This window comes from Balearica regulorum, chromosome 4 (assembly GCF_011004875.1).
Source record: "Balearica regulorum gibbericeps isolate bBalReg1 chromosome 4, bBalReg1.pri, whole genome shotgun sequence".
NCBI lineage: Eukaryota > Metazoa > Chordata > Aves > Gruiformes > Gruidae > Balearica > Balearica regulorum.
This window is the reverse complement of record NC_046187.1, coordinates 67,903,952-67,922,952: the sequence shown is the minus strand read 5'-3', so window position 1 is coordinate 67,922,952 and position 19,001 is coordinate 67,903,952. Positions and strand designations below refer to the sequence as shown.

The following is a 19,001-nucleotide window of genomic DNA, read 5'->3' as shown; positions in this document are numbered from 1 at the left end:
TTAAAAATAAATACTCACAGCCAATTCGTACTTTGGAGTGTTTTGAGTTACCTTTCACGGCTTGGGAGAATGACAGTTCCTGCTTGTGAAAACAATCAGCATTTTCTAATCTGCAGATGAAAAAGCTGATCTATGTTATATGGAAACAAGAGTCTAAAAGAACCTTTGAAGTTATACAACGGTTCTTTTTATTCGGTCTAATAGATAATTAGATACTTCATTCATGTCATTGTCAGGTTCTGGTGTCTGATGCTCGGGGTTTACTTCAGTGATCACTACAGGCTTCTCTGAAGCAAAGCAACAGACTACATGTGTAGAAACACCTCACGTCAGTTTAAAGCTGAAAATAAGGAATAGCAAATCAACAGCATGCAGATGAGCTGTCTGGGTAGGATTTGACCTTGGTATTTTCATGCAGTAACTGTTGTGATTCTCAATGGTTCAAAGGCCTAACTTGCCCCATGCGTAGCTGTGGTTGTGCATAGGGCCTACGTGGGGTAGGAAACGTGACTTTTGCATCTTGTTCTTCCCCTCTCTTTTTCCTAATGATTTGGCAGACGTGGAGCAAATTAATGCCTCTTCACTGATGGTCACTAGCAGGACTATTGCGAGTAAATCCTATTACAATTACAGTAGTATTACCTAATTATACATCATTATAGTAGTATTACCTTTTCTTAGTCTGTTGGCAGAAGGAAGGAGCGGAGGGAGCAATATATTTTGTAGGTATATTTTCTTTTTGAATGTTCCTGGAAGTACCGTAGTATGGTAGATGAGGCTATGCCTCTAATTATAGATTACTTCAAATGCTGTCGAAGTCTCTGCATAGTCGCTTTATTGACATGCAGCTCTCCAGTAAAAAAAAAACAACCACAACTCTGCTTTTTCATTAGACAATTAATAGAGAACTCAAATTGGCTTTTCCACTTATAACAGATTTAAGCTTTAATTTACTGCTTGCAACAAATGATGTCTCAATTAGATTGAAGTTATCCGGTTCTTTAAAGCTACCAATTTAGTGGTAATCATTTCCGAGGGAGACATAATCCCTTGCAGACCGTTCAGAATATTTCACGAAGACAGAAAAACAGTAAGACCTATCTAATTTCTATTCAGTGATTAATCAGCATATTTACCAGTACTTTTTAAAATCCCAGGGACCTGTTGCAATGAAGTTCTGTACCTTGGATGCTCTTTTGGTTTTAAGTGCAGGGGAGGGAGGGTGTACAACCTTAAGATTTAACAAATGCAAGAGGGCAACAGTATCAACTTTCCAGATTGCATTCAGAGAGCATTTAATGTGTAAAAATTAATATCCAGACAGTATAACAAAACAGCAAGGCACAACCCACAGTGGTAATACATGCCGAGCACCTGCTTGCAGTTTAATTAATATGTTCATTAAGCATTATTATCTGATCCCAGCTTCTAGGTCAGATGACTTTGAATGAACAGCTCTTAAGTCCTCATTTGAGTGATTTTGGGGTCTGTCACCTTCAAGCACAAATGACAGGACTAAGATCCACCCATGCATGCATGTATTTGAAGAAGGCAGGTCTAGCTCACAGTAATTGCAGTCGTCCTGGATGTTGTGCATATGCTGATGACTGCCATCCCTCCCTAAACTGACTACTGCAAGCCGTTGCCATCGATGCCAAGTTTGATGCCCATGGAAATTTAGCTGACATGATCCATAACTGACGTTTTAAATACATTTGACAACAGGCACATGATGAAACAGAAAGTTCGTCATCTTTGATCTGGGTTCTCAGCAGCAAAGTCAATTGATTAGGGTTATCCATGGGCTAGAAAGCTGTGGGTGAATTTATCAAGCACGCTACTGACCTCCTGTTCAAAAATATATATAGTACAGAATATTTAAAAGAATGTCATGACAGTATTAAATAGCCCTTTAACATTTTATCTGACAGAACAGCTGCAGTCTTGGACTTTCTTTTAACAGCATGCCAGTGTATGGGGTTTGCGTTGCCAGAGAGGACTTTATATACTGAACCACTGAGTTCATTTCTTGTAGTATTTGGTCATGACACCATCAAAACCACATCCGAGTAATGAGTTCAGTTGTGTATGTGGGGAGATTCAGCAAAATCTGCCACACATTGCAGTCCTATCATTAAAAAAACCCCACACAAACCCAACAGCAAACCAGAGACCACTGAGCTGTTGCAGACCCTCGAAATCGAAATTGCTGGCTTACATTTCCACTTTCTACTCTGATATCTTTCCAGCTCTAACAGATCCTATCTTTTGGTACACGAATTGCTGTGCAGTTCAGATAATATTAGTATTATGCAGCTCATTAAAATAAGACTTAAGCATTAAGTGTTTGAACATCAAACAAACAAACAAAAAAACCCCAACCCTGAAGGCCAACAGCACCTCTTCAAATTCTTTAGACGAGGTATTTTTAGAGCATCCTCACCTTTTTCACTATTTTTTTTCCCTGTGCTTTCAAGACAAGGGGGCATTGCTTAATGTTGATTCTGCAGGGTGGCAGAATCATGTGGCTGATGGACATGCACCTTTTGTTGTGTTTTTCTCACTTGCAGTCAACAACAGTAATATTCAGAAAGGGACTTTATTATCTTGTAGCTGCCACTCTAGATTCTGAGGAAAAGAAAGGGAACCCTTCCAAACTTTTGCCAAGGCACGAAAAGCTGCTGTAAAATCACGTAACTTTAAGAGAAACATAGCACAAGTGTCAATTCTATTTTGTGCATTTCCTAGTCTATTTGCATAAATTTATACCATTAAAGCTAGCATTGTAATATAGTTTGTACAGACAGATCTCAGTAAATGAGAATGTAAATGAGTTCTGGTTTTACTAGCAAGACCTAGGTATTTAAGTGTTATAGTATGAAAAAAATCATACTATTCAATATTTACTTTGTAACTACATATTTTACACTTGATCTGTTTCAAAGTGAGATGTGAAAACAGACAAAATTAAGGTTATCAATTTACAGTTTTCCGGTATTCACTCAGTAATGTAACCACAGGAAACTTCTTTGTTGTAGCATGGGTCAGGGTACCGAAAAATTAGTACCCTGATATATACAGGAGAATGCTTGTATAAAGCACTTAGCATTTAATACAGATTGACAAAATCATGCAGAATTTTTTTTTACTTTCTTTTCCATAAATTATATGTTTATCAGTCATTGCTAATGTCAACAGTCACAGTAAGTTGATGAGAAATCATTAGATAATAGTAATAGCATTACAAAATGTTCCAGAATGTGTTTGGTTTGTTGATTTTTCTAAACAGCATAACGGATCTCCATAATAAAAGATGCCTTATCACTAAAATTTTCCTTTCTAAAATAACATCTTGGCAATTGAGTGTCTTGGTGATGGGGGGGGAGGAAATAGTATTGTAAATTATAAAATTGTTTAAAGCTAGTGGCTTTTTGGTAAGTCCAGCACAAACATTTAAGCAGGGAGTTTAATCACTGCAAGAAAAACCTTCAAAGGATGACTACTTATTTGTTGTGCTCAGCCCTTCACTGTACTGGTGCATTAGAGTAGTTCATTCTTCTTTCTCCCAGTGAAAACCGATCCTCCCACCTGGTGCCATAATCCGATTCCATCAGTACAATGTAGTCAGACCCCAACATGAGTAGTAGCTTATACCTGATGACCACAGGATACAGAGACCCAACACATGATTTCATTCGGAAACTTTTAAAGCTGTAACACTCACCCTTATTAAGGAAATAAGAGAGCAAATATTAAAGTTTTTGTGCGAGATAAGCAAAAAAAAAGGCATATTGTTCTGTACATTGAGCTGTATTCACAGGTTACAAGATATCTCAGTCAATATATTCAACATCTATCCCCTTCTTCTCCCAATTTAGCCTTTAAGAAAAAACAAGAATAAGTCATCTAAGTTTCTTTTCTGCTCTGTCAGCCAAGACAAGCAGTATATTATGTTTCCCATTAGTACTTTTACAGGAAGTGTTACTTTATATTGGATTCTAAATTTCACTTGGACTAGAGGAAGTTTCAGTAGTAACTTTTCTTTGCACTTGCTGAGATACAATTCCTTTTGCATCTGTAACCTGCTGCTTTTCTTTGCGCTTGTTGAGATAGAATTTTGCACCTGAATCCTTAGGCTTTTACAGCAGTCAAATCACTTGCAGTGGGGATACTAGACCACCTCCAAAGCAATAGTTAATATGCTACCACAGCCTAAAAAAAATGCTAACCTCCGTCAATACAGAAATAAAGTGTCATGCCTAAAAACAGTAATACTCCTGTAGAGCAAATATTTGATAAATAATAAACTTGAATGCCCATTCCCACAATTGACAGTCTTTCCTGTGTGAATTAGATCTGTGATCTTCATTATTGAAAAAAACACAAAACAAACAAAAAAAATTTAGGATGTTCCTAAATGCCCTAGGTATGAAATTCTTGTCATATTGTTACAGATGCATGGTTGCGCAGATTTTTTCCTCAGTGAGGAAATTGGTTTCAGTAATTCCCAAGTGTTCCCTTTCCCACCCTCCCACATCTGGCCATTTATTTTTGCCTCTCCGCCACCCTCTGCATTTTTGCAGGCTTTTAAAAACAGATCAAATCCTCAAACTGGGAGGTATTATATACCACTACTGGGGATTCAGTAGTCAAGAACAATTATAGCTGGAGTATTGCTGCCAAGTGCTTTGTATCATTAAACTGTAGTCTTAGGAAAACATTTGGAGAGCCATTGTACTCCCTAAGAAAGTACGCATAGTTAAGTGAAACTAAACTCAAGAAATTATTTAGAAGAGAGAGTAGGAAGATTTACTTAGCAACTTCTAGGAGAACAGTTTATCCAGATTTATTTCATGGGCTTTGTTTACACGTTTGAAGATCCAGGCTGGAATGAACAGTCTTCTCATTTTATATTCTTAATCACAATTATAGCAAAAAGCAAGAGTCAAATATTGAAGCTGCCTAACATTTTTAATCAGGACAATTGAGCGTGTTGAAATGGTCTTCCAGCAAATAGATCCTTCAGATTAATGTTCTGGACCAGCTACTTTTTTGTAATCTGCAGACAAGTTTCAAGGTGAAGAATAACATACCTAGATAAATCAGATGATGTTATATGGTGTGTTTTCTGTTCTCTTAGATGCCCTCTTCACCTTTTTAACTGCCTTTATCTTTTCTGCTTTCTTTTCCTTCATGAAGTTCAAATGCTTGCATGCTTATATATATAGTGCATTCTTGGTATCAAACAGACTATTATATGTATTGTTTCCTTCCTAAAGGGTCAATTGAGGGCTGCACTGTAATTTAATACTTGCATGAGAATTCAATTTGAGTTCAATAGTTTGTATATGTACCACATTCAGAGTCGATTGAGTTTTAACCTTTAGTTGTTTTTTAGATTTGCATTGTTATTCACACCAAGTACTTCTAAGTCCTTTGCTGATTTTTTCCCATTGTATTGAATTTGAACTAATTAAAAGAATGCTAGATGAAAGCAAGAGAACTGTAGTACTATTCAAAGGCTTTTTTCTTACCTGGATGAGTTAGACAATGTATTTACTTTTTCATCCAGTGTAAGAGAGGATATGCAATGCTTTACTCCAAGAACAATGTTCAGAAAGGACTGAGAATCTCTACCCAACCAATCCTTTTACTCCTGATAGTGGAAGATAATGAGCAGATTACTACTCACTTTATTATTACTTAGTTCATGAGCAGAAAGCAGAGAGTATATTGAACAATCATTCCTCAAAATGAAGAACATGCCTACACTGTATGCAACCTACTTCAGCTAAAAATGAACATATGGAGAGAAGAGCTTAGATAAGAAATGAAGAAAATTCCAATCAGGTCTTTTGTGAACAGATAACATTTGGGCTAATTTAGCTATTGACTTCTTTAATGGGGAAAACCTTACAAATATTTGCTAGAATACTAGAAAACTAATTTAACTTTCTAAAAGTGAGAATTTAACTTGGAAGCCTAATTCTAAAATTTATATGTACCCAGTCAAGGTACATAAAAAGCTACCACTTGTGTGTGTCATTAAGAGTTACCTGTAAATCAACATAAATCCAACTAGTCAGTAAATAGCACATACTCAGCAAGCAACAAGAAAATGAATTTCAAAATATCCAACTAGATTACAAAATTCATCTTTCACTTACAACTGCAAAACCTGAATATTTAAAAACATTCAAATAACTTACAAAGCATTCTTTCCAATTTAAAAGAAAAGAATGCAAAGTTCTTGAAATCAGTTTCAGAAAATGCAGAAACGTTACGCGAGAGACCAGGAATACAATTAACAAAAAAATTGCTGCAAACTCTACCTTTTGTACATTTCCTTCACAGAATCTTCAAATTCACAAATCCCTTACACAGTCTGTTAACTAAATTTATCTGATCAAGTACCACATTTTAAAATACTTCCTAACATTTCTGCAGGGATTCTTAAACTTTAACTTGCAAGAATTAATTATCCATAATAGGGCCGTTGTTTAGATGCTTTGTTAATGATGTTGTTCATTTTGTAACAGTCTCAGCTGAGCTCCTGATCACTATCTACTCTTTAACAGATTAATAATTTCTGAATCAGAGAAGAAAAGATCACAGAAAACATCTCAGCTCTACAAACACTGAACATGAGCGGTCTAGGTTAAGGTCAATAGTGAGTCAGGGAAGGGAAGCTCTTATTTCAGCTCTTTGCACAATACCTACTCTGTAGGTAAACAGGAGTCTTCAGTTCAACAACATTAACAGATCTTAACCTTTTCAAGCATACATATTTATTTAATTGTTACATTTAAATCAAAGATATTTCCTATGAATAGCTTTTGCAAAGAAAGTACATGAAGATTTTCTTTGTTTCTTATTTGAATCACTAGCATGAAAGTGAAGGCTGAGGTAATCATTTCACTCAAAGGAAATAAAACAAAGAAACCTCTATTTCATTGCTCAGAGGCTCCCATGAGCTATTAACTTCAAAATATTCAACCGATCTAAATATAAAATAATCACTGTAGTCACTAAGGACTATGATGTGGTTGGCCTTTATGTGAGACATGTTCCAAGGCTGGGAAAAACAATTCTACTCACTATGGCATGGCTCACGTGAAGTTCAGATGTAAATGAAAGCCTGGCTTTCTGCAGAGAAAAAAAAAATTAAAAATTGTTCCATTCTTGTATCTTCTAGGTTGAATTTATTCAAAATTCAATGCTGAGTAATAAAAAATAATCAGAATCCTTGCCACCCTTGTCCCTGTGACCTCACTCATCTATAAAACAGATGACAGGATATTTAGGAAAATATAGTCATTTTTTTCCTGATAAATATATACACTAAATTATTTTTTTCAATCTACCTTATAATAATCTGAGCTTTATTGACTATTTCTACATTTACTCACACTGTAAAGAAAAACTATCCATAACAGGTGGCATATTGGACAGGTACTTCCATTCTGTAGATAGTGGGATTTTTGCCTTAGCTTTACGCCACGTGATTTTGTCTGAGAAAGCACAGAATTTGTAAGTACCACACATATAATCTAATTAGCTTAATAAATAATATTAGAAACAAATTTCAATTTTAAAAGCCATGTTATTCAATGAACATACCCCAAAAGATACAATGCATATTTTCACAGCATTCTTATAAAACAGGAAAAATTAGACCAGCCCTAAGATTACAATTTAGTAGTTTTGAGTCTGTCCATGTGAATTAACAAGGAGGCAATACTAATCTACTAAGTATCAAGATTTTGTTTGCAGAAACATGCACATGACTTCATACCTAATTGTGCAGAATTCTGCTACAGAGCTGAAACAATCTATTTTACCATTTAATTAGTTTATTTAACTTCTATCTAGTTTGTCTTGTAAATGTAGTTATTATTTTCAATTGCAGTATCCAGTGTTGCAGGATTCCTATGGAAAGCCCTCCAAGCTTTGTTCTTTGACTCCTGCCCTACCTAAACCACTCTGCCACAAAAATTTAAATTTTCCTAACCTCTGTCCTTGAGAGCATCTGTTTTGCAAAATGCAATGATAAAAATATTTCTATGCTGCCCCGTTTCCCCCCCATTTTTCTTTATTACTTTGACAAAACAAGCATCACATCTGCACTTGTATTTGCATCACTGTTCACTGTTTTGAAGCGGAGTAGTGCGATTTATGATACCGTTGATTTATAACTTATTACCGGGCTATTACCGGGGTCATCATCACTTGCTATAGCCGGGCCCGGGCTCGGGCTCGGGCTGCGCCCAGCGCCCTCCCGCCCTGACACCGCCGTGGGGAACGGCCGCTCAGATTTGTTTTCCGACTGGCCATGGACTATGGCAAGACTGTGTGGCCAAGGTGCGTGGCAAGGGTACCCCCAGTTCCAGCAGCGGTGACCTTAAGAAGACCATGCCGGCTGACCCCCTGCCTGCCTGCCTGCCGCCTCCCTCTGTCTGCCCCCACACACGGGGCCACCGCCCCTCACGCCCAACGGCCGTAACGGCCGCCGCGCTTCCCGCCCCCGCCCTGGCGTCACTGCCGGAGCGGCCCAAGATGGAGGCCGGTGCCAGCGGCGGGGAGTCGCTCCCGAGGCTCAGGCGCCCTTTGCGAGGAGGGGCAGAGCCCCGCGACCCGCTGCTGCCGCAGCCGCCTTTCGGGGGCGGCGGGACGGCCGGTGGGTGGTGCACGGGACGCGGGCTTGGGACGCGGAGACCCCGCCGGGAGGGGAGCGGAGCGGAGCGGAGCCAGGCTCTGCTAGGCCGGCGGTGTGACAGAAATGCCCGGGCGGGGAGCGGTGACAAGCAGCGCCTGCCGCAACGCTGCCCCCGCGGCGGGAGCCGGGGAAGGGGACGGACCCTGCTCACGGCAGGAGTGAGGGGCTCCGCGGGTGAACGGGCGCGTTGCCTTGCCGCTGGGATACTGCTTGCTTGCAGCCAGCACATCGTCCCTCAGGTGTGTGGATGGGAAAAGGGAGACGTGAGCTGTGTAAAAGGCTTGCAACTGCGATTTCTTGACGGGGCGAAAGTGCTCCGGACCCAAGCACTAGTAGACGAGGAAGAATCTGAGAAATAAAAAGTAAAAATGCCTGTAAACTCCCGCAGAGGTGTTGGTATGCTCAGCTGGTGATAACGCATGTGGAGGAGCCAGCATATGTTACGCTGCTGGAGGCACACAGGCCAACAATAACTTCTAGTGATAAAAGTATAAAATATCAAAGGCACCCTTGACACTTTTTTTTTAATAGTGTGTATAACTATTGAGTGTGTTACTTGGCTACTGTCATGCATAAAAATACACTTTCACATCTGCTCGCTCTGTTGCCTTGTTTTCTCTAAAACAATATATGGTGATGAGGGAAAAAACAAAAGATACTCCTCTGCATAATGATAGTTTTAGTTTACCTGCTGAAGGCATGCAGTGTGAGTCAAGCTAGCTCCTGAAACAGGTTGAAAATCTCTTGTGACTGCAGTTGAGTACAAGAAAATTATTTATGCCTGAAATTGGTTTGCAAATACTGAAATTAACAAAAAAGGATACAACTAAATTAGTAATCACAAATACCAACCTGACTTTCTATATACTAGATTAATAAAAATGCTTTAATAACACCAGGAGGTTTATAATTGGTTAAATAACCCTTTCATAATCTAGTCAGATGCTAATTTCCTAAAAGGGTACACAAACACCATATGTGCTGATTGTTACTGCTTTATCTTTTTTATCAAAGTTTACCTTGCTTAGTCTGTTTTATTTCAGGAAATGCGGAGAGCTTTTTAGAATACTTCTGTAATACAAAGTGTATTGCACTAAGTATAATAATCTCCAAAGATAAACGAATTAAAAGGATAAAGCATCATGTTTTACGTAACTATAATCATACTCCATTTAATGACTGTCTTTAGTGCTATAATTATGTTCTTATTTGCAGAAGAGTCTTCAGCTGTAGAAAAGAAGAGGAAGCCTCTTGCCAGACTGAATATTCATTCTGCATTCTGGATTTTGGCATCAATTGCTGTGACATACTACTTTGATTTTTTTAAAACTGTTAAAGAAACTATTCAAGCAGATAGGTAAGGTACCTTTTCTTACAAAGAGAGTTGTGTTTTCATCTTACAGTCATATTCAGTTTGTTACATCTGAACACTGTGTTTTAAGTCTTGGATAAACAAGATCTACAATAGGAATAGAGAGAGCTGGTGCATTCAGCCTGGAGAAGAGAAGGCTCAGCGGGATCTTCTCAAGCTATATAAATACCTGAAGGGACAGTGCAGAGAGGACAGAGCCAGGCTCTTTTCTGTGGCACCCAGTGACAGGACCAGAAGCAATGGACACAAACTGATACACAGGAGGTTCCGTCTGAACATCAGGAAACAGTTTTTCACTGTGAGGGTCACCAAGCACCAGCACAGTTTGCTTAGAGAGGTCGTGGAATCTCCATCCTTGGAGATACTCAAAAGCCATCTGGACATGGTCCTGGGCAACCAGCTCTAGGTGACCCTGCTTGAGCAGGGGGGTTGAACCAGATGACCACCTAAGTCATTATTAAACTAATTTTTGAGTAAATACAATGCTTAAAATTCTGCTATAATTATATTTTTTTCTTTAGACTCTACTGAGCCATCTGTGTACACGCAAAATTTGTTGTAATAGCAGGATGTTTTAATACTGTACCTCTGAGTTTACACTTAAGTATAAGAAATCGCTGTCTGTTTTGTTGAAAGTGTTGGGGTTTTGCTTTTAATTTAATCAAAAAAGGTGAAATTAATCTCTAAATGTCAAAATGAAGTTCATTTCTCTAGAAGTTCTCCAGACTTCTTTGAGTAGACCAGTGAAAGATTAGTGAAATAATTTCTATGAAATTATTGCTATTGTATTTCTTTTCTATTAAATTATTTTCAGTGGGATTGATGGATGTTAAAAATTTTTAGATAGCTTCACCTGGAAGTGCTTTTAAAACTCATTGTCATTATTGTATTAGTACATGAAAGCTGAACAGGGCTTCACTCTGTGCTGTGAGGTTCTCTGGAGCTGCTTTTCCAGGCTGGTCTAGATAACACCCTACATCCAGTTGGCTGTGGATACAAACTAGTGACTCCAGGACGTGATCAAAGTCTTGGGTGGCCCCATCTGCTCCCTGCAGGACCCTGTCTTCCTGTGTTGCTTATTTAGGTAGACTATGGCAACTGCCCTCTTAATGCAGATTTCTCAATTGGTAGCACTGAGGTACCAAAATAGCATACGATATTTGCTATACCATACCAGAGCAAATGTTACCCGAGTAGGAAGATCCTTGATTACCCTTTGTCATTTAGTAATCTAAATATGGTAGTAAGAATTCACTTTTTAAAATTTTTATTTGCTAAATACATACTCAGATAAGTATAAGATTTTATCAAAGTGTACTTCCTCCCAAGTTGCCTTTCCCATCTTACTCTTGAAGTATGTCCTCAGAGAGGCTCAAAAGTGCTTCTTCCTAAATAATCACATACCCTGTGTCGTCTTGATTCCGAGTTTGAAATCTTGGATCTCTCTATGGTTTTCTTCAGCTGCTGTAAAGAAAAATCGTCATGCTTCTTGTCTGTTAAATTTGAGAGCTGATAAACTTGAAACCTTATTAAAGCTTTCTGCAACATTTCTGTTGCACAAAAATTGGTGTAATTTATAGTGAGAAGCACAGTTGCAGTGGAGCTTATTTTATTTCATTACTGACCAAGTATTTTTGGTGTGGTAGTATAGTATACCACTGACAAGGTTTGTTGCATTGCATTTTCAAAATATTTGAAAGAAAAATAAATGACAGGAATATTGCACTGCAAAATTAAACTCAATTAGTTATGTATATTAGACAGCTTTAGAAGGACAAAAGTGTTTTGTAAAAGTAATTTAAGAAAAACCCAACAGGATCCCTAGGCCAATCTGTATACTTAGCAGATATTGTCTGTTCTGTCTCTAGACTAGAATGAAGATTAATGTGCAAACTGCAGTATGACTCTGCTTAACATGCTTTCTCCCCATAGTTGGTGGTTCACCTCTGGCAGTTGTTTATTGGCTGCATGTTTATCTGTTGCCTTTTACTGCATACTATATCTTGAGTGGTATTGTGGAATTGAGGACTACGATGCACAGTATCCAGCACTGATACCTATCACAACAGCTACCTTTATTGCAGCAGCAATTTGGTAAGTTCAAACACTGCGTACAAACTTCTGCTAAACCTGTGCAAGTCTAACCGTGTTAATAGACTCATTTTATAAAAAGTGTAATTTCTCTAATTCTACAAAGTGTTTTGGTGACAATACCAGTTCTATGTAGCATAATTTTTTCCACTTTCATCTACAAAGCAAGAGTTGCAACTGTCAAAGCTGTCTTGTAGATATACTGGATCTTTTCTGTCTTGAAAATTTATAGGAAAACTGAAGTCCTTAGCTTTGTTAGTGTAAATTGCTCACCTCTGACAACCATTTGTGAGGTTTACAAATTAAGAAAAAGGTGTAATCTCTAGCTGATAAAAAATTAGGCCTGACCATTTTCTAATACAGAGTTCTTCATTATCAAACAATCTGCTAATAGCAAACTTATACTGAAATTTATACTTCTGTTATATGAGCTTTAAGAGTTTTTATCTTGTCAGAGAATGGTACTTGTAGTAAGAGCTACTTTCTTTATGAGATTATAGGAGTCAGAATTAAGCAAATGTGCATGTGAATGAAAAATTATATACATGTGTGCCAGTATATTTATTTGCTGTCTTCATGAAAGCTGGTTCTCTCTTTAGGTGTGGTATCTGAATAACATCAGTTGGTATTTGTTGCAATGCTGGGAAACAAAGGAAGCCAGAAGAAGATAAAGGTTCCCTATAGTTTAGAATTGATCAAATCGTGTAATTCAGTTGTAAAATAAGTTGGTTTTCCCCCTTTCTCTTCAGTTAACTCAAATCTGCTTGGCTGGAAGCACAAATTAAGGCTTTTCTCAGTTGCCATGTATGCTCATGGAAAAATCAAGAGTAGTTAATTTTCAGGTGCTTCATATACAGAGATTCTGAAAGTAAACGGTATCTGTACCCTGGATGGGACTGAGCAGACTTGCTAAGTGTAAAATCTGCAGCAGCTACTGAAGTTCTATGATAAGTTGTCAGTAAATAAGCAGTAAACTAAACTACCAGTTTAATAAGTAGGTTCTGGGGTCTTTTTGTTTTGTTTTCTTTCAAGTTGTAAAGAAGTATTTTTCCAGGTTGAGTAATTTAAATCTCATATTGTGCCATATTTTCTTTGTGTGGCTGGTATTTCCATAATATGACAACTGAACTTAGAAAAAACTTCCTGCTTTCATTCCCAGTTTCAACATTGCCTTGTGGCCTGTTTGGTCGTTTATGACACCTCTGTTGCTCTTCATTCAGTTTATGGGTGTTGTGATGCTTGTGTCACTCCTGGGATAAGTCCTTCAGGTAAATAATTTAATTATTTAAGCACATAAAAACACTTATCTTGTTGCATGAACTGCTTTATTAGACATTTAAGGACTGTAAAACATTTAAGGATTCCTTCTCTATGTGTACACTTTTAGAATACTGGCATTTTGTGGCATATAGAGTAACCAGAGAACATACAAGTCTCCTAAAGGAAAGCATATCCTTTTTTTTCTTCTCTCTGATTCCATTCTAGATAGTGAAAAGAAGTGATTAGTGAGAATGGATGGTTTTGGCGCATATAGGCCAAATACCTGCAGCTTTTACTCAGACTGGGAAAACTTAGCGAAGTTGCTTGACCTTATAGTAAAGGAGAGAAACTATTTACATCTGTATGCAACTTTTTTTTTTTTTAATTGAAAGGCTTTGTTTTATCTTGGTCTGTAAGTATGCTGTTTTCATTTTCTGTGATGAACAGTCCAGATCAACCTGCTATCTGGAAAACTACCAGATATCAGAAGCTCTTTTTCTTCCTAAAAAAACCCCAAACTTTCAAAGGCAAAACTAGGTATTTTGTTGACTTGAAAAAATCATTCTCAATAACTGCCACATTGGAAAGGGGTTCTGGCATCTTTTGTTAGGATATACTATTCAATTGAATCCTGTGAAACTGAAAAAAGCTTCAGGAAGACATCAAAAACTGCTCAGTAAATAGGGTAAGGGATGTCCCCTGTATCACAGGTGTCTACATCATCCAGTGAAGTGACTCCTTCAGCAGGTCTTGTTTACTGTACTTCTCAAGGGAATGTGGGGAGGCCTGTTTGGTTTTGCTTGCCATCAGAAATCCCTTCCAGTGAGGAAGTCCCCCAGCATTTTTAGGAGTGCAGCAAGAAGAATGAGACAGTGCTGGATTTTGAGTGTAGCCTCTTGTAGCGCCAGAGTTGTAGGCAAAAAATATTCAGTGGCTGGCACAGTGAAACACAGCTTTTGTTTGAATAAATGAACTGAAACTAGTGTTGCATTTTTCCCTATTTTCTAGATATCAAGAAACCTGAGTTTTTTTAAGGAGGTAATTAACTTAGGTCATACTCTGACAACACCTATAGACTTCTGAAATATACAATACTTACTTCAGAACCTCTTTACTGTACTATGGGAGCTTCAGTCACACTGGTTAATGCAGACTTCTTCAAAACAAGTTTGTTCGTTCTGTCATTAGCTATGTTCTGTCTGAGCACTGGAAGGACGTGGGGAAAGGATGCATTTCAGTGTGTTAGAGCTGGTCGTGTTAACAGACTAAAACAACCATTCTGCATTAATTTGTACTTAGGAAGTAAGAAGTACAAGTGAATTACAGGTATCTTGAACAGCGGAACCTTATGAAAACAGCCAAGTAAATTTTGATATACAGAATTTATTAATTCTGTAGTAGGCAAAATAATTATTGGCCTAATAATTAGGACCAGATTATTATTTGGTGATGCAAACCCATTAACTAATCAATATTGAATTAGTACAAAATACAGCTTGTGCAGCATATACAACCTTACAGCATCCTTGTTAAAGTTACATTTTTTTTTTCCTTTTCTTTCAGCGTCATGTGAAGGACTCAACTGTTATCCTGCAAAGTGGATGTCACTTTTGTTACATTCCAGTACTTTTATTATTTCTAATACTCTTTGTTTGCTCTGATACTGTAATTCTTAGACTATCTGATTTATAAATGAAATGGACATAACCATAGGTCAGCCAGTGGCTGGGAAAAAGCAACTGATTAGTGAATAATTGAAAGATAGATAGGGTTTACATTTCTTAGTAGCATAAAGCATTTCATCACTGCTTTGTAAAGCTTTTTTTCTTCTTTCAATATTAAGCAGGTGGCTAATAAGTCAGTTATATAGTCCTAAATCTCATTTGGGGACTCCAGAGGTCACCTAATCCAACTTACTACTCAAAGCAGGTTGTTTAGTTTGAAAGTAATTGATACTTAATTCAGGTGTTGTGGGGTTTTAATACTATATTCTTCCCATTTGAATTGACAGCTAAAGTATTGTTACATGGAATCTGTGTTTATACTTGTAAACTTACTCATAGATGACACAGGAGACATTTGTTGATCTATTCTACTTCTTGTGTAATGCGTGTTATAACGTAGGAAATATTTTATGACCTAATCTCTTGACTTCAGATCTGCTAGTGTTTGAAAAAAGATATGGATCGGGGTAAGGGCCTAGAAAGCTGATTGAGTTTACATCATTGTTAATTTGGCAGTGCCATCAGTGAAATAAATAGATTCTACTTGTGCTGACACAGTTTGTTCACAGCCAAAGATGGATGATGAAGGTGTGAATAACCAGCAGTATAAGGAACCGTATTAACACTACACAAGAAATAAAGAGCACAAAGTAAAGTCTTTTGTTGTATGCACTATTTTTCAGTATGTGGGATGTGTTTCTTCTGTAAATTAACTTTTCATTCTTAGCAGTACCTATTAATGAAGACACCATTTTTCTTCCTCTGAAATAAAAGAGCTCATATTAACTTAAATGCCATTAGTCATACACAGTTAGGAAAACAAAATAACACTGTTCACCTTGGCTGACATACTTCAGTATCTGGAAACCTGGGCACTATCCAGTTGCCAGACAGTTTTATATAGATCATTGTGTTAAATACTTTCACACCCACACCTTTTAGTAGGAAAATGTAGAAGCTGGGTATTGAAACTTGTTAAAATTTACTCTGTGTGACTGTTGCTTGAAGTCTGAGCTGTTAGAGAAGACTGTTCTTCATTCTGACTTTCAAAGTCACACCATTGCTGAATACAAAATACACACAGTTTAGTAATGAAAAAAATAGACATTGTCTTTAGCTGCTTCTGTTTCATTAAGGAAAAAAGTTGCTCTTGCTATGCAATACAAAGCATCAGTCAAACCAAAATAAAATACATTTAGCACTACTGTTAAGTAGCTTGTAGATTAACTGCTTGATTTGTTTAAATGTAATATTTAAGTTTTCCAAAACCAATTGTACTTCCCATCTTTAAAGGGCAAGTTTCTTCCAGTCTTTAACAAATTTTAACATTTTTACATCTGCATACACAGGTACATTTGAGTAACTTTGTTTATGATGATATTTCAAATGCACTGTTGCTCAGGGATGGTAACTATCACTGTATTTTTGTCAACTATATAAGTACTCTAAGTGTTTTAAGTTGCTTTGTACTCTGGAATTAAAATTACTATTTGGTACATAGTTTTTGAGATTTATTCTTCTGGACATCTTAATAAACTTTGTATAAAAGTGATCAATTATTGGTCAGTACTTACTATTTAACAGTCTTAGGGACTGTCAGCCCATTTTTTTGCCTAGATAATAGATGTTCATGTAGATTTTAAATATTGCATTTGCTTTGGAGTATGTTTGTCTTTCATGACCTCTCCGCTGGGTTTACTGAAGGTGTAATACTGCTCTGTATGCCTTCGGAGAGCAATTTGCCCTCTGACTGCTTTGATGTCTTTTTCAGAAAATCCCATGCAGATACACTCACTGTCCAAAAGTCCTGCAAAGTCTTTCAGTAACAGTTATGAGTATCCAATGCAATACTCATTCAGTTACATGCTCAAAAGGAAGTAGTGGCGAATCTGGTAAGGATTTAAAACAACGTTTGCTGTAATTAGCAACCTGACAAAATGCTGCTGCCACTTCCAGTTCTGTGAACTCCTTGGTTTTGTTACTTGCCTGCCACCAAATAAAGAACTTAGGGCAAGAGATTAGAAAGAGGTATCTTAATAGTTTTCTGAAAACAACTGGAAACAATTATCAGACGGTCAAAATCCCTACCTCTACCAAAGCTTGAATATATTAGCTGGCAACAGACCACCAGAGGTATTTTCTGTATCCATTTACAGTAATTTCACATCAGGAGAATGTGTACCAGCTTTTCTTCACAGGTGACAAGGGATCCTCTGTAATAATCTTTAAATAAAGTAGTCCAGACAGTGAAGATCATTTATCACAGTTACCCATAGAAACTCTGTAAAATGAAAGCATCTTCCTTAGTTATTCTTTAAGGGTTATGTTACATAAGGTAACAGTAGGACTTGGCATTTCCATAGGCTTCAGATAGCGATGGATGTAGCTCTGAGCCAGAGGTGGTTGAAGCTGTTATGGACTGGACAGGAACATAGGGCTAGCTTTCAGTTAACTGCACTTTTCAAAAGGAAAATTTGTAGGTGGCTTCAAATATCTGTTTCTTGAGAAGAGGACGAAATTAATAAAGGACATGAGCTACTACTTCCTTATGCTTACCTAAAGAGAGGATTGTACAGAATTCACTCATTCCCCCCTTCTGCTGCTTTGGTCTCCTTCCCTGTTCTTTAAGAGGAATGTGAACTGCAGAAACTTACATGTAAGTTCAGAAATGTCCTTCAGTGCATAAAGAAAAACCCCTCTTTGCTCATTTCTGGCTTCTGAAGTGAGAAAGCTTAAAATCGCTGTAAGTTTTGCCAGTGGAAGCAGAGTAAAATAGATGTCATCTTTTAATTTCTCCCATTTTGTTTTTTTAATGCAATTGAATTAGTGACTTAATTTCATGTGAGACATAGGTCACTCGCTGTAAAAAACAATGCTTTGGATATTCAATATGCCACCAACAGATAGAGGGTAAAAATGTAAGACCTGCCTGGCCAGAACAAGGACCAGTCTATCTTGGTAATTGGCCTCCGAGCTATGGCTAGGTACCTGAATACCTAGAATTAAGAGAATTTGTATTTTACGCAAACAAAATACCATTTAAAATATGTAGTGTTTTACACTAAATTCCTCTCAGCCCCTATAGGCAACCAACTGGTGCTCCAAAACTTGATGTTTGAACACATTAATATTTCATCACCATAGGTCACTGTTACAACTAAGCAGTTTAAATAAAAAAGGTCAATACTTTTATATATTAAAAATAAAAATTTTATTTTATGTATAAAAATTGCTAAAATTAATAAGTGGACTAAATCCTGCAGAAGCCTTTGCTACTTTGAGCTCAGGAGTTACTACTCCAGCTAGCAATTCACTCCAATACTGCTGTCAGAATGGGCCTTACTAAAAATGTAAAGTGCAGCCTTTGAAAGAAGAGGGGTTATTTACTACCAGAGGAAGTGCCAGTTGCCAAAAAAGAAGGTGGACGTGGGGCCTGGAGCATGGAACCACGGCGGGTGATCCCAACCCCGCAGCGGTGCGAAGGAGCTGCGTCCCCAGCTGCTGGCTCCCGGGCAGGCTCCAGCGGCCCGTCGCCGCTGCCTCCGAGCAGCCCCCGCACGCTGGCTGTCCCTCGGCTGTCCAGCCAGCCGTTAACGGCCAGGGGTGTTCCGTTCACCGCTCCCTCTCTTCCCCGACTCCCTGTCTAGGGAACGCGTAAGGCCGCACACGCCTCTGGCAGCACAGACGGGCGGCCGCGGCTCCCAGCCGGGCAGGGAGCCCTCCGCAAAGAGACGTGACCACCCGCCGGCTGATCTTCCGCCGATTCCTTTCTCCCCTACCCCTAATCTCCACCCCAGCTCTTGGCTGAGTCTAAGGCAAGACCCCCCCCTGCCCCGCC

The 19,001-nt window shown here is 38.1% G+C and overlaps 1 protein-coding gene across 2 annotated transcripts; it reads left to right on the top strand.

The window, feature by feature from the left end:
* The first annotated feature begins 8,517 nt into the window (after positions 1–8,517).
* On the top strand, positions 8,518–16,659 carry TMEM128 (transmembrane protein 128). Of its 2 annotated transcripts, XM_075752488.1 has the most exons (5): positions 8,518–8,677; positions 9,932–10,073; positions 12,021–12,182; positions 13,339–13,447; positions 15,003–16,659. In XM_075752488.1, the coding sequence occupies exons 1-4, from the start codon at positions 8,557–8,559 to the stop codon at positions 13,436–13,438; spliced, it is 525 nt and encodes a 174-aa protein (XP_075608603.1). In that variant the 5' UTR covers positions 8,518–8,556; the 3' UTR covers positions 13,439–13,447; positions 15,003–16,659. The 2 variants fall into 2 exon arrangements, with proteins under 2 accessions (XP_075608603.1, XP_075608605.1); XM_075752490.1 differs by lacking the exon at positions 13,339–13,447 and having other exon boundaries at positions 15,003–15,146.
* The last annotated feature ends 2,342 nt before the right edge of the window (positions 16,660–19,001 follow it).

What these genes read in the sequence shown, in the direction of transcription:
- TMEM128 (XM_075752488.1), top strand. Translation starts at nt 8,557, where the DNA reads ATGGAGGCCGGTGCCAGCGGCGGGGAGTCGCTCCCGAGGCTCAGGCGC. An exon ending in GAAACTATTCAAGCAGATAG is followed by an intron (nt 10,074 to 12,020) that starts GTAAGGTACCTT and finishes TTCTCCCCATAG; the next exon opens with TTGGTGGTTCACCTCTGGCA. An exon ending in TTTATTGCAGCAGCAATTTG is followed by an intron (nt 12,183 to 13,338) that starts GTAAGTTCAAAC and finishes TTTCATTCCCAG; the next exon opens with TTTCAACATTGCCTTGTGGC.